At 42.9% G+C, this 14,846-nt stretch overlaps 1 protein-coding gene across 1 annotated transcript; it reads left to right on the forward strand.

Annotated features, from left to right (window-relative positions):
- The first annotated feature begins 2,347 nt into the window (after window positions 1-2,347).
- Window positions 2,348-3,941, forward strand: LOC139377418 (class E basic helix-loop-helix protein 23-like). The gene has a single exon (XM_071120446.1). The coding sequence runs from the start codon at window positions 2,671-2,673 to the stop codon at window positions 3,352-3,354; it is 684 nt and encodes a 227-aa protein (XP_070976547.1). The 5' UTR covers window positions 2,348-2,670; the 3' UTR covers window positions 3,355-3,941.
- Window positions 3,942-14,846: the final 10,905 nt, after the last annotated feature.

A 14,846-nucleotide genomic window follows, 5' to 3' on the forward strand; every position in this document is an offset into this window, starting at 1 on the left:
AATATTTTTTTGAGGGAGTTGAAATTTGTGTTGTAGCTTTAGAGATCACAATATTGTATCTGTCCCATTGTGGTGTCTGTGTGTGGGCCATTGAGGTCATCTCCATTTTGAAGTAGTCCATTTTCTTCTACTACTTCTATGTGTTGGTATACAAACTGAAAGGGTACATACTGCCACCTGCAGTCTGTTGTTTGAACAGGTATAAAGCCAAGGTTGGCGATTTACACCTGTCATAAACACTATAAACATTATGAACACTCCTTAAACTAAAATAGTTTGATCACAAAACTGCCTTATTCCTATGTGCTTGCTGCACTCAGACAACCATAGTGTAATGAGTGATTCTGAACAGAAGGTGACAGTGTTTTCATCTCATACTAGGATCTGGTCAGTGGAAGTGGAGCTTCAGCAGGCCTGGAGTGATGGGATAGGAGACTTGTAGAGGATAAATCAATCAACAATTTGATTGAAATGCTTTGTATCAAGTACATGTACCTTCAAGCCCGACTTAAATCCCCAAAGACCAAGCAAAGGTGACCAGGTAACAGATCTTGAAACCACAAAGTAGAAAACAATTATGGGATTGGGATCTGCTAATGGTGAGCTTTTTAGTTTTACTGCTATGGATGCCGGGCTTACCATCTGTTACTTTAAGCTGCTGGTATGTTTTAGTCAACTCTCTTAGAAAGCATGAATGACAAACATGGATAGTCTATTTGAGATGGCACTTTCACAATGCTTCTGTTACTTAGATTGATATGTGTTTCTTTATATAAATCATTATGTCCCTGTAATAAATGTTTGGGAAAAGCTATTTATTGTGATGATGCAACAAAGTTATCTGAATATATTACAGAAATCCAACATTTCCCCGTCGCCCCTGTCCATGAGTGCATTTGGTGTTGATACTGTTAATGTGCATGCTGAACCACCCGCCTTGGGCCTCCCTTCCTCCGATAAGCCCTGATTCTGGAGCCCGGCCAGGTTACGCAATTAATAGGCTGCTACCCACAGGGCTCTGTCTCTTTCTCGCTCTTTCTCCCTCCCCTTCTTTTTTCTGGGCTGAAGTGCACGTCACTGGAGCTGTCCATGGTCCTGAAAAAGCCACTCGTCTTTCATTGTGAAAAATGTACTGTACGAGTGTTGTTTTTCTTCTGCCAGCTTGCATGGGCCTCATGTAAGCTGTTGTTGGGTATTCATTGTGGACCACTGGGCGATATACCTACAGAGATATATTGTCAAATATAGCCTACTACACAATGTGTTTGTAGTATTCAATTGTAGGCTAGTTGGCTTTGAGTTTAGACAAACAATTTGAGTTTAGACAAACAATGCACAGATCAACCAGTAAGAATCAGCCTCTATCTAAATGTTACTATCTTCATATCTGGATCTGAACTTTACACATATGGAGTTGAATTGTACGCCCATAAAATGCATCAGTATGTGAATTGGAACACTTCACCTGCAGAGTTTTTGAGGAGTTGGATTTGCATAACATTGTGATCCTACAAACTTTCGATATTTTTAAATAAAATGTAGCCTACACTGTAAAACCTTTCCTGTTGTTTTTACGGTTACTTACAGGCTTCCGGTTGTCTGTAATTACCTAAAATAAAGGTACCATATGTTACCATATTTTACAGTATACTGTTACTGTAATCTTTTTTATCATTGTAAAACTTACAGGCAACTGGCTGCATGTAAATTACCATAAAACAACAGTATAGTGCACTACTGTAATCCATAATGGCTCTCAATCCTGTCCATCAGAATGGTTTGAAAAAGTTGCCAGTTGCCATTCCCACAATGCTGTGTGGTTACAGGAATGTACTGTTAAACAAAAGTTTATTTGGAATTTAGAGTATTATTTAGTGTTTAGGCCTAAAATCCTCCAGAGTGCATTGCCCTTTATTGCAATCTACTGTAGATAATTAATATAGTACTTTAGTGGTAGTTTTACAGTATAGCCTATTACTGTCAAAACAACAAGAAAGTGTTAGTCATAGTCTATTTGCTGCCCTCCTAAAGTAGCCTAATGGTGCAGTTTCAAACATCTAAGGATTGTCTTCGCTCTGGGTATATGGGTGTTTTATGGGGACAACGAAAGTATGCCCACCACAATTGTCAAACATAGACTAACTCAAAATTATAGGCAAAAGCTTTTGTGTACATTTGTCTTGCAATTATCATTATTCTGATCGAAATTAGGATCATACCAGCGTTCTGCCCTATAGTAATTAAAACGCCCCCCTGATTGGTCAGATAGATTATCCCAACGGGCCTCGCGTTCCTACTAACGCGCGAGTGGGATGGAGCGCGAGTCACAGTCTGCCCAGGGCGAGGGCAAGAAGCACACAAGGACCCGTCAAGGAGGCCACCGCTCCAGTCTCTCACCCAGGCCACTATTTACGTGCGTTTAATGTCGCTTCGTAAAACACACAATTACAGAAGCGTTTTAAACGTATATGCGCGCAGGGGGAACGTTAAGTGGGGCTGAATACAGTCCATTCACTGCAACTGTTCTGAAGAGCCACAAAGAAAGTGTGTTGAGAAGGACTCGAGTAGTGTGCGAACCCTCTCCACAAAAAAATACCGACACGGAGGAAGAGGATAAATTAAGTTTCGACCGAACTGCATTTTGTATTAGTCGTTATTGTGGAAGAGAAAATGAATGCCGGAGAAGAGAATCTGCTGAAGTCCATCAGCAACGACACTTTACTGGACCTGACGCAGCGATACGGCCAGTCCGCCTTCGGCTTTGGACCTGACCACATTACTGGAAGTCCTGGAGGGCGGTATCCTCTCACACCGGCCGCAGACTTCCTCTCGGGTCAGACGGGCAAGTCCAACGAAAGTGGCGGGGAGCAGACCAGTGATGACGATGACGACCGTTTCGACCCTCTGGACCCCCGGAAGAGGGGTTCCGCATTCGACGATGACAAACACGGGGGTCCTCTTTCCAAGAAGCCCAAAGAGCAGCGGTCTCTGCGCCTGAGCATCAATGCGCGCGAGAGGAGACGGATGCACGACCTGAACGACGCACTGGACGGCCTCCGTTCTGTGATCCCGTATGCGCACAGCCCGTCAGTGAGGAAACTCTCCAAAATAGCCACTCTCCTCCTGGCAAAGAACTACATCCTCATGCAGGCTCAGGCTCTGGAGGAGATGAGGCGGCTGGTGGCTTATCTGAACCAGGGACAGAGCATCACCTCGCCCATCCCCACCCCCATTGCACCATTTGGACAGGCTGCCGTATACCCCTTCACGGGCTCGGCACTCGCCACCTGCGCGGAGAAATACTCGGGGACACCTGCAAGTCTCTTTAAGCAACATAACGACAAGCCTTGTTAACGTTTTATTTGTATAGCCTATACCTGAACTTCACCCACTTGTATCCAAGTCTAATGCGTAAATCCTAAACGAAATAACTGCTGTGATGTTTCATCCAGATTAATACAAATAAAAAAAAAACATGAAAAACTACACTGGTGTTTAGTAAGGCTAGATTAGGGTTGGAGCTGGCAAATTGCTGTTTAAAAGTGTTTCTCTATACTCTCCTCAGAGTTAAAGGAATTGTATTGCTGTGGCAGTGTCTGACCATGTTTTAATTGACAGTTGACATGTTATGTGTGACTATAAAAACGGCACCCTTGCAAAAGTTTTGACTTATCTATTTCGTATTCTTGTGTAGTCTACAGACCTACTATGCAACATTCAGTGAAACAGAAAATAACGAGAGAGATGACAAGATTGCGTTCCAACTTCAATAGTTTTTTTTTTGCAGCACTGTCGTTTATGAATGCACTTTCCCTCATTTTAACAGACGCTATGTGAGGAAACACTAGTGTATGATATTTTTGGAAAATATGTATTGATGATTTTGGTTTTGTTATTGCACAATTCACATGATTGTACAATTGTGGAAAACTACTTGGATCAAAGTACTGTTATGTTATTCGTTTTCAAAACAACAGCCTTTACAGACAAAACAAATTGGTTGTGTTGCAACATGAATTTCATATATTGTTTATATGTCTTTATAAATAAAACATATCTATGCTCGAATATGATTCGTTTTTTTTCTTAAATTTAATTCCACACAATTTAACCATGCTCAAATCATGCTCAAAAATAAAAATGACACATTCATTCACTTAACTTGTTTATTTAATCATTTTTGTTATTAGAATTAGAATTGCCAATTTGTCACACATTCGTCAGTTTTAAGCCTACAATTTGTTAAAATTATTGTAGTTTACAGACGTCTGACTTTAGGCATCTCTCGCTCTAAAATTAGTTGAATTGATTGAATTCAATACGACCAAAACATAAATAAAATGATTGATTTCCAAATGAGTAACATAAATCAGTTTTATTAATATAATTTGTGTGTAGGCCTACTACACTAGGCTAGGCCTTTCTAAAATGATCGTATGAAAATCACAGCAATTAGCACTTAATCTCACTCATAGCCTTTCTAGACTCGATGACACTGACAAACCAATCCATCACTAATTTCTGCGCAATGTCTAGAATGAATGGGTCCTACAAAATGAGTTTGAAACATCGTTGAGTGCTCCGCTCTATTTCTTCCCCATTAGACACCCTTTGAAATGAAGAGCTACATTTATAACCCAGTAAACGCGCCGGTTCTGGCTGGTGGGGCCCGCTGGCGTGATAAGGGCTCGGTGGCGCTGAAGGGAAGGGCGCAAGTGCCGCCCGCGGCAACCAGGACCTGTCTCCCGGTATTTGGGTGATTGCAAGGCCTCCGCGAGCTTTCTCCAACTCGGTCCAGTAATATTAAGACGATTCCAGCTCCTGTCTCCCTCGACGTCTTAATTAGATGAACGGGGCAGTTTTGATTCGCAGGGCAGGCCATTGCACGGAAAACTTCAGTTCCGTCAAAAAATGAATAAGGTTTACAGAAAACCCTTTAACACCAAACTCCGTATCAACGATAAATAACTCCTCTGAAATTGATTACATTAATTTTGTTAAAATATTTATTCGAATTAAAAATAAATACATGTAATGCCTTTTTCACCAATATCAACGAGTTTCAAATGTAGGCAGTGTTATGATTATGTTCAGTAGTTATTATTCGAACCACAGTTTCATGGGATGTTTAAGGGATAATGCTACAGAACCCTGTGTTTGCAGGATATTTTGGCACGGTGATGACCCCAAAATGGTATATTTTCATTAAAAACTTAATTTTGATGTATTTATTCATACTATTTCAGCCTTCCACAAGATATAGTCTCCACACAAATATAGGGTTGCTAGAGACACGAACCAGTCGTTCAGTCTTGTGGTTCTGTATCTATGGACGCAACCCAGTCGTTCAGTCTTGTTGTTCTGTATCTATGGACGCGACCCAGTCGTTCAGTCTTTTTGTTCTGTGTCTATGGACCCGACCCAGTCGTTCAGTCTTGTTGTTCTGTATCTATGGACGCGTCCCAGTCGTTCAGTCTTGTTGTTCTGTATCTATGGACGCGACCCAGTCGTTCAGTTTTTTTGTTCTGTATCTATGGACGTGTCTCAGTCGTTCAGTCTTTTTGTTCTGAATCTATGGACGTGTCTCAGTCGTTCAGTCTTTTTGTTCTGTATCTATGGACGCGTCCCAGTCGTTCAGTCTTACTGTTTTGTATCTATGGACGTGTCTCAGTCGTTCAGTCTTTTTGTTCTGTATCTATGGACGTGTCTCAGTCGTTCAGTCTTTTTGTTCTGTATCTATGGACGCGACCCAGTCGTTCAGTCTTACTGTTTTGTATCTATGGACGTGTCTCAGTCGTTCAGTCTTTTTGTTCTGTATCTATGGACGCGACCCAGTCTTTCAGTCTTGTGGTTCTGTATCTATGGACGCGACCCAGTCGTTCAGTCTTGTTGTTCTGTATCTATGGACGCTTCCCAGTCGTTCAGTCTTACTGTTTTGTATCTATGGACGCGACCCAGTCATTCAGTCTTGTTGTTCTGTATCTATGGACGCGACCCAGTCGTTCAGTCTTTTTGTTCTGTATCTATGGACGCGTCTCAGTCGTTCAGTCTTGTTGTTTTGTATCTATGGACGCGTCCCAGTCGTTCAGTCTTTTTGTTCTGTATCTATGGACGCGTCTCAGTCGTTCAGTCTTTTTGTTCTGTATCTATGGACGTGTCTCAGTCGTTCAGTCTTTTTGTTCTGTATCTATGGACGTGTCTCAGTCGTTCAGTCTTTTTGTTCTGTATCTATGGACGCGTCTCAGTCGTTCAGTCTTGTTGTTTTGTATCTATGGACGCGTCCCAGTCGTTCAGTCTTTTTGTTCTGTATCTATGGACGCGTCTCAGTCGTTCAGTCTTTTTGTTCGGTATCTATGGACGTGTCTCAGTCGTTCAGTCTTTTTGTTCTGTATCTATGGACGCGTCCCAGTCGTTCAGTCTTACTGTTTTGTATCTATGGACGCAACCCAGTCGTTCAGTCTTGTGGTTCTGTATCTATGGACGCGACCCAGTCGTTCAGTCTTTTTGTTCTGTATCTATGGACGCGACCCAGTCGTTCAGTCTTGTTTTTCTGTATCTATGGACATGTCTCAGTCGTTCGTTCTAAATGTTCCATTGCCATACTGGCTGGCAACGGTCGTATCCCTTGTTTGCTAGCTAGACAATTATGGCTAATTTACAGTCACGTCAAAAAAATAACAGCAAAGTAGCTGCATTTGCATTTGTTTAAGCTGTTTTCTAGTGACAGTTATTTGGATACATCCATAACAATAAACTGATGAGGCGCTACTTCGCCTGGCACAGAAAATATGCTCACTTGTCAGGACACTGTTGTTCAGAGGAGCTAGCCAACAACACAGCTACAGTAACACAATCACTTCAAACTGAAGCTGGAATGACTGCAAATTATCTGTGTTTTGTTGTACCTTTTTTCAATTCAATTTTTTGTATATATCCATAAATATGATGCCAGTTGAATCATGCTTTCGACTGGCTGAGAAACGCTGCCTGTAAGACAGCAATTTTAATACAAATCTCTGCTGTTGAAAACTAAATGTCATTCTAAAAGAAATGTGAGATAATGTCTAGATGCTTTTATAGTGGAGATCAAGTTTATGAATTGCCTGGTTGGGCTGATGAGACAATGGATTGCGTAGTCAGATGGAACAGAGTAAATATGTATTTTAACATCATAGATTTAGCAGGTGGTAACTTGTGGAATAGACACCGACTGGAATGTGGTTTTAACCAATCAGCATTCAGAATTAGACCCACCCGTTTTATAAATAACTGTAACCACACCTGTCCTCAATGTAGGCCTACATTTAAGTGGAATAGTTTATGTAAATATCTATTTGTTTTTCACAATAGGCTACCTCTAAAGAAATGTTGGTCTGGGGAAAAAAAGGTGTGAGAAAGCTGCTTTTCAGTCAGAGTGAGGCATAACTTTACACTTTGCCACCTTTCACCCACTAGTCTGTCTGTGCGTAAAACCAGCCTATCCCTTAGCTGTGTCCAAGTGGGACACCAGGCTATGGATAACAAAGAAGATAGTGTGAACTTCATATAATATGAATAAGATCGGTCTACTCGTTAGTCACTCAATCATTCCGTCTCTCTGTCAGTCTGCCAGTCGCTAAGGGTATTGCCCCAGTCACTCTCTCTCACAGTTCAGATGGACGTCATAACAGCATCCCACCCCAGCATCTCAAATTGGCGTTCTGATGACATATGACTCCCTCAGCAGCTCCGCGTGACAGGCAGAGGACCGGGGATACGTTGTGACAAACGGTGCCATTGATGCTAGGCCATAGCCTCGGTCTCATACTCAATCACTCTCCACTTCGGCTGGATGAGACGGTTGCCTTTTTGCACAGACGTCTGGTAAACTGCATGGTTTATCACTTGATACAGTTTGTGTTCATGGAAACAACTTTCAATATAGCCATAGCTTGTAGTTTTCAAGGTGACATTTATTTATTATTACAATAAAGGCCTATTGGTGCCTTCTTGACCTTATGTGGTGTGGGACACAGTCAGACCAGAGGCCGAACTGGTCATTAACTCTGAATGAATTATTTAAATATTATGTAGAACAGAATACTTCATTGCCCTTGAAATTGAATTCGTATTGAAAACAATAACAAAACCAACAACCGAAACATGCTACTTTAGAAAGGCTTGTCAATTGTCAATGATTTATAAATAGTTTATAGACTGCTGATTATTAGTTTAACCATGTGGTATACCAAAATATTATCAGTATTTATGATAATGGAACCAAAATGAAATGTTTTAATCTCCACCCCCTAATCTGTGTTGGGATACATTTACATAGCCTACTCATATACTGACTCTCTTGGTCACACACACACACACACACACACACACACACACACACACACACACACACACACACACACACACACACACACACACACACACACACACACACACACACACACACACTCACACACTCACACACACACACACACGCGCGTTACGTAGACCAACACACTCCTGCCTGCACAACTGTGTCCAATCTAGTGCACAGTACTGCTGCATCTCTGGTGTCTGTAAACATTTGTGTTTGTTCTCAGTGGGATCAGAAGGGAGTGATTTCATTAGCAGGGCCAGGAGCTTTGAGGTATGTTGTTGTGCTTTTCCACAACCCGATGGTATAGTAGTAAAAACATATGCCCTTAAGTGCCAACCTCTCTCTAATGCGTCTGACAGTGCTGCTTTCTCTAATTAAGCTCTTACAGAGCCTAGCCTACATGTCTGATGCACATTGTGACACTCTTTATCACACTCGTATACATAGAGGACAAACAAATACACACACACGCGCACACACACACACACACACAGACACATACTGGAGACCTATGTGGAATACAAACAAACAATACTGCCGAGGGTTGTTGAGGGAATGGGGTTGGGGATGTGGGGGGTGGGCTGTGTGTTAGATTTAAAGGCTAGGCAGGTTTTTGTTCAAATCTGCTCAGGGAGGCAAACATTTTCTGTTAGATGCCAACTGACACTGAAAACTGGTGTTTGGGCAGGATCAAGTGGGGGATGGGGTGAAAAGGTTGCATAAACAATGTGTGTGTGTGGGCCGGACATGTGTGTGTGTGTTCGGGGGGGCGTGTGTGTTTATGTATGTGTCTGATTCTGGTTGTCTGTATGTGGTGAAGAAGGGCAGCAGAGAGAAAGAGAAAGAAAGAGGGAGACAGAGAGAAGGAAGCGCTGATGTCTCTGTACTATATGTGGCACTGGAAGGACCCCCCAGTGTTCATTTCCTCTATGACGTCACGGTTCTCATCCCTCCCAGCCCCGCCTTGTCGGAAGCGATGAGCGGGTGAGTCAGTTGGTTCCGAGGAGCCATGTGATTTGGGGCGACGTTGCTGTGAGTGTGGTGGGATGGGTATGGGCCTTCCATTCGTTACCCTAATCAGGCGGGGATAGGGTGGATGTAGTTTGGGGGGGGGGGTTACTATGTGCTCACATGGCCGCAAACCTTCAGAACATGGCAGTCAAGCAAAGTGTTTTGCTTATCGCCACAAGGCACCTGACACCACGCATTGTAAACCCAGAATGTGTAGACGGGCCGGGGCTGGGGCTAGGGTGGGACTGGAGAGATGGGAGATGAGAAGAGCAGGGAGGGGAGACTGCAGGACAACATGAACATGGAGGAGCTAATTTGTCTCTGTCTATTGTATTGTTTGAATTATACAGTACTTTGTCTCTCAGGGCTGATCTCAAGATAGTTGTCTGTACCAATGTTATCTAACGGCGAGAACACATTGATATTCTGAATCACCCTAAAATCACATTTCTCTCTGTCACTCCCCCTGACCCCTTTCGCTGCCTCAAATCCGTCCTTCCCTTTTATCATTTCCCAGTCTCTCCTACTCTTGATCTCTGTCTCTCTCCTTCTCTTTCCCTCTATCCCTGCCTCCCTCTTTCATAGATGCCATTCTCTTCCTCCCTCCCACTGTGGTCTTGATAGAGGATGTGAGTTGACAAACGGGGGCATCCGTTACCTTGGCACAGCCTAATCTCTGTAATGGTCCTCAGACACATCACTGACTGGTGGGGAACTTTGGGGGGAAATGGAAGGAAAATGGGGGCACAGACACACATACCTACTCCTCCACCCTCCACGTCTAGCTCCCTGCTCCGTACCAGCTGAACACACACACATACAAGCACCTCACCCATCACCCTGCTCGGTACCAGCTGAGGAGGGACGTGGTTTTTTGGGGGAGTGGGGGAGCTCGTTATCCTCATTAATTAATGCCAAAGGCGATGTAATTGGCCATCCATAATCCTCCATGCGGAGACACAGTGACAGGCAGGGCCGGCCCAATTCTCCACAGCAACTCATAAACACACGCACTGGAAATAAAGATGCATTTCACTCGAATCCTGACTGAGTTTGGGACTGGATGTGTGAGGGAAAGGGGGGAGGGGGGAGTAGTGATAGCTGTGTGTGTGTGTGTGTGTGTGTGTGTGTGTGTGTGTGTGTGTGTGTGTGTGTGTGTGTGAGGGGTAGGCCTCAGTAAGCCTACATAGAACATATTAACCTCTGTTAGTGATACCAAGCCCCACACACAGCCAATCCTGCATCTTATTGTCATCCTCAACCACTGTCTAACTGTAGCTGCTTCTAATTCAGTCTCTGTTTGGTGTTTTTCTTTCTCATTTAATTTACTCTTAATTTGGAGCTTATGTGTGTTACAAAACATGGTGTTAAAGGATAAAGATTTTTCAGACAGTTAGAGTCCAGTGGCTGGGTCTTGGTTGTGAGTCGGACAGGGGGGTGCAGATGGGGGGGTGCGACAGTCATCCGCATGAAAGGCAAGATTAAGGGCGTTTCCCCGTCTCGCGCTCCCCCAATTAAAAGCAGTGGAACATGCGCACGGTCAAGGATCAGTGGAATGAGGAGCTTGTAGGCTGATCTGGGTCTCATTTTCTGCTTAATAAGGCCGGTTTAAAAAGTCATTTTGGGGGGGATGTGACTCCTTTAAACCTGCTCATTATCAATACTAGCGCTTCACTTAAGTACTTCAGGAACCGCTGTGTTTAATTAATATTGCGACGTGCACATGGATTAGCTGACAGGCTGGAATGGAGCAGAGAGAGGGGACGGGGAGTTGGGGGACTAAAATTGATGAAGAACTTTCAAGGGCACTGATTTCATTAAGCAGCTTCATTACGACCCAAATAACTCTTCATGTCATTTCAATGCTCCAATTGCTCTCCCAGACTCTCTCACACACACACACACACACACACACACACACACACACACACACACACACACACACACACACACACACACACTTATTGTGCTGTGTATGAGGAGGACACAAGAAGGCGTTTCATGTTAGATGGCTTTGTAACAAGGATATTTTTTAAAGTTTAAGTTGTGAAGTAACTGCCTACTGTATATTATGTTTTAATTGATATGACGGCTGACCTTGCAGCCGTCCATTGCAATTGAATTCTGATTTGTTGTCGAATAGTTTTTCCTTGAACCTCACAAACCCAAAGTCACTTGAGAGGTTTGAAGGTCATGGGTTTACAGGAAAAGCAGGCTTGAGAGAAGAGTGTGTTGGAGGTGTACGGCTTGTCACAATCCGCTAGCAACTTCCACCTCTCAGACCCACTGTCCTCTACCACAGAGTTACAGTCCCTAAAGGTTCTTGTGGGCTCTTCATCCCAATCTGTTTAGGCCTGGACTGTTCTGTATCTGGAGCCATGCAGGAAAATGGTGGACTTGAGGGGCACTGTCTCTAAATCTCTGGGTTTGTCTTTGCATGACCAATTACAGGGGCCAATACTGTGGTAGCTTGCTGGTGACATGAAGCTCACTGTCACTGTTAAACTAGTAGCAGGTCACAATCAGTCAGTCAATCAATCAATATTTTAAACAGGCAATAATAAAAATCAATCAATCCAAGAAAATAGGGTGATTTGGTTTGTTTGGAACAAGGTTTGATCTCTTATTGATGATATTGGTAACGATAGCTACATATTGCTGCAAAAACCAAACACCTTTGCTTGAGATCACAACAGATCATTGCTGAATCATCTATTCCCATTCTGTGAAGTGTTTGACATGATCCCATGTCGCCTCTAGACCAACATCAACAGTTGTATTTCTATCTCGCCTGTCCCCTCTTCTGTCTCAAGTACATGCAAGTCTAAAGTCTTTTGGTGTATAAATAGTATTATAAGAGGGATGAAGCAAGTAGTTCTTGATCCAAAGAAGTGGACTGAATGGCTAATGTTTGATTGTAGAATGAGAGAAGAGCTGAGAAGGGAGAGGGACAGGCTAGTTTTAGATACACAGAGGAGGAGGAGAGAGGGGGGGGTCTCATTTTAATCATCACAGTGGAGGTCTACCTACATTATTTGGGTTTGACCTACATTATTTGGGTTTGACTTGTTGATAGCATTGACACTGTCCAACTGAGTATCAGCTGATATCAAAGGGGGTTTAGCGAGTTTTGTGCTGGGGATAATTCCTTTGACATATTTCAATACAGAAGATTGAGGTTTCTCGAGGACACCCGCAATGGAGAATTTGTCTTACTGTATGACCACAGCAGAAGCAGGGAGAGAGCGAGAACGAGATTAGAAGAGAGAGAGAGCGAGAGCGAAAGAGAAGAAAAGAGAGCGAACCCACTTTTTAAGGAAGGGATACCAGAAGTAGTTGCCCTGCAGTACTAGAGTATAGGCTATAGTGAATTACAGTACAGTACACTAGCTAAGCTAACAGCTAACACAAGTTAATGCCACTCCAGCTAATGCTCTGGATAAGACTCATCTCCACAACCTTGTTATGATTTTTCATAGAATGCAAAAAGAGGATAATTGTCAGGAGGTGAGTGTAGCTGGGTGCATGAAGTCAGGCACAGGAGAGCAGAATGAGTGAGCAACGTACTTTACTCAACAAGGCACAAGGTAACCATTACACTTGACAAAAACAAGACGGTAGAGAAAACGCACGGGTGAAACACAGCACCCTTCGAATAAACCAGCCGGCAACGCCGAGCACCGCCTGAACAAGGAGAGGCACCGACTTCGGCGTAAGTCGTGACAATAATAATAGACGCAATCCTTTCCTCTCTAATCTGTAACACTGTTATTGCTGTGATTGATGGTTTGTCTCTAGTAGGAAATAACAGAAAAACAATCACTTCTGGTTTGTTTTTGAGGAATTGTAAAAAAAAATGTAATTTTTTTTTTATGAATGGGGACAAAGTATCCTAACACAGTTTTTGATAGCTAGCCTATATGTCATAACTGGAAGAGGAGCTATTTAACTTTTTACTACTTTAATACACATAAGTTAATTTGTCCCAATTCTTTTGGTCCCCAAAAATGGGGGAACTATGTACAAAAAGTGCTGTCATTTCTAAATGGTTCACCCAATATGGGTGAAAATACTGTTAAATTAAAGCTGACAGTCTGCACTTTAACTACATCAAGCTTGTGACTCCATATATTTGTTGGATGCTGTTTTTACTTGAATTGATTTATTAGGATCCCCATTAGCCGACACCAATGGCGACAGCTAGTCTTACTGGTGTCCGACATATAACAAAAAATACATTACAGACAAAATACTTAACAATTTACATACATTTAAAAACATTAACATGTAGTGTGTGTGTGCATCTATCAGTTCCACATACATGTCAGTACATACACACAACAAGTAGGTCACATGGGGGAGAGGCGTTGTGCCGTGAGGTGTTGCTTTATTTTTTTTTTGAAACCAGGATTGCTGTTCACTTGCGCTACATAAGATGGAAGTGAGTCCTATGCACTAATGGTTCTGTACAATTCGTTGAATTTGTTCTGGACCTGGGGACTGTGAAAAGGCAGTGGGGCCTGGTGGGGTAAGTGTTTGTGTCAGTGCTGTGTGTAAGTTGACTATGCAAATCATTTGGAATTTCCAACACATTGTTTCTTATGAAAACAAGAAGTGATGCAGTCAGTCAGAGACTGGCATAGTATTAATATTAACCCTCTGATTAAAATGAAGAGCAAGACGTGTGGCTCTGTTCTTGTCATGCCCTGATTTGTTTCACCTGTCCTTATGCTTGTCTCCACCCCCTCCAGGTGTCGCCCATCTCCCCCACTTATCCTCTGGGTATTTATACCTGTGTTCTCTGTCTGTCTGTTGCCAGTTTGTTTTGTTTCAACAGTGAAGAGGCGACTCCGGGATGTTGGCCTTCTAGGCAGAGTTGCAAAGAAAAAGCCATATCTCGGATTGGCCAAGAAAAATAAAATATTAAGATGGGCAAAGAACAGAGACACTGGACAGAGGAACTCTGCCTAGAAGGCCAGCATCCCGGAGTCGCCTCTTCACTGTTGACGTTGAGACGGGTATTTTGCGGGTACTGTTTAATGAAGCTGCTAGTTGAGGACTTGTGAGGTGTCTGTTTCTCAAACTAGACACTCTAATGTACTTGTCCTCTTGCTCAGTTGTGCACCGGGGCCTCCCACTCCTCTTTCTAATCTGGTTAGAGACAGTTTGCGCTGTTCTTTGAAGGAAGTAGTACACAGCGCTGTACGAGATCTTCAGTTTCTTGGCAATTTCTTGCATTGAATAGCCATCATTTTCTCAGGACAAGAATGGACTGATGAGTTTCAGAAGAAAGTTCTTTGTTTCTAGCCATGTTGAGCCTGTAATCGAACCCACAAATGCTGATGCTCCAGATACTCAACTAGTCTAAGGCCAGTTTTATTGCTTCTTTAATCAAAACAACAGTTTCAGCTGTGCTAACATAATTGCAAAAGGTTGGTTGTGATGGTTGCCTCTGTGCGCCTATGTAGATATTCCATTT

The sequence above is a fragment of the Oncorhynchus clarkii genome, chromosome 20 (genome assembly GCF_045791955.1).
Source record: "Oncorhynchus clarkii lewisi isolate Uvic-CL-2024 chromosome 20, UVic_Ocla_1.0, whole genome shotgun sequence".
Taxonomy (NCBI): domain Eukaryota; kingdom Metazoa; phylum Chordata; class Actinopteri; order Salmoniformes; family Salmonidae; genus Oncorhynchus; species Oncorhynchus clarkii.

Excerpts from the sequence above, each read along its gene's own strand:
- LOC139377418 (XM_071120446.1), top strand. The coding sequence starts at position 2,671 with ATGAATGCCGGAGAAGAGAATCTGCTGAAGTCCATCAGCAACGACACT.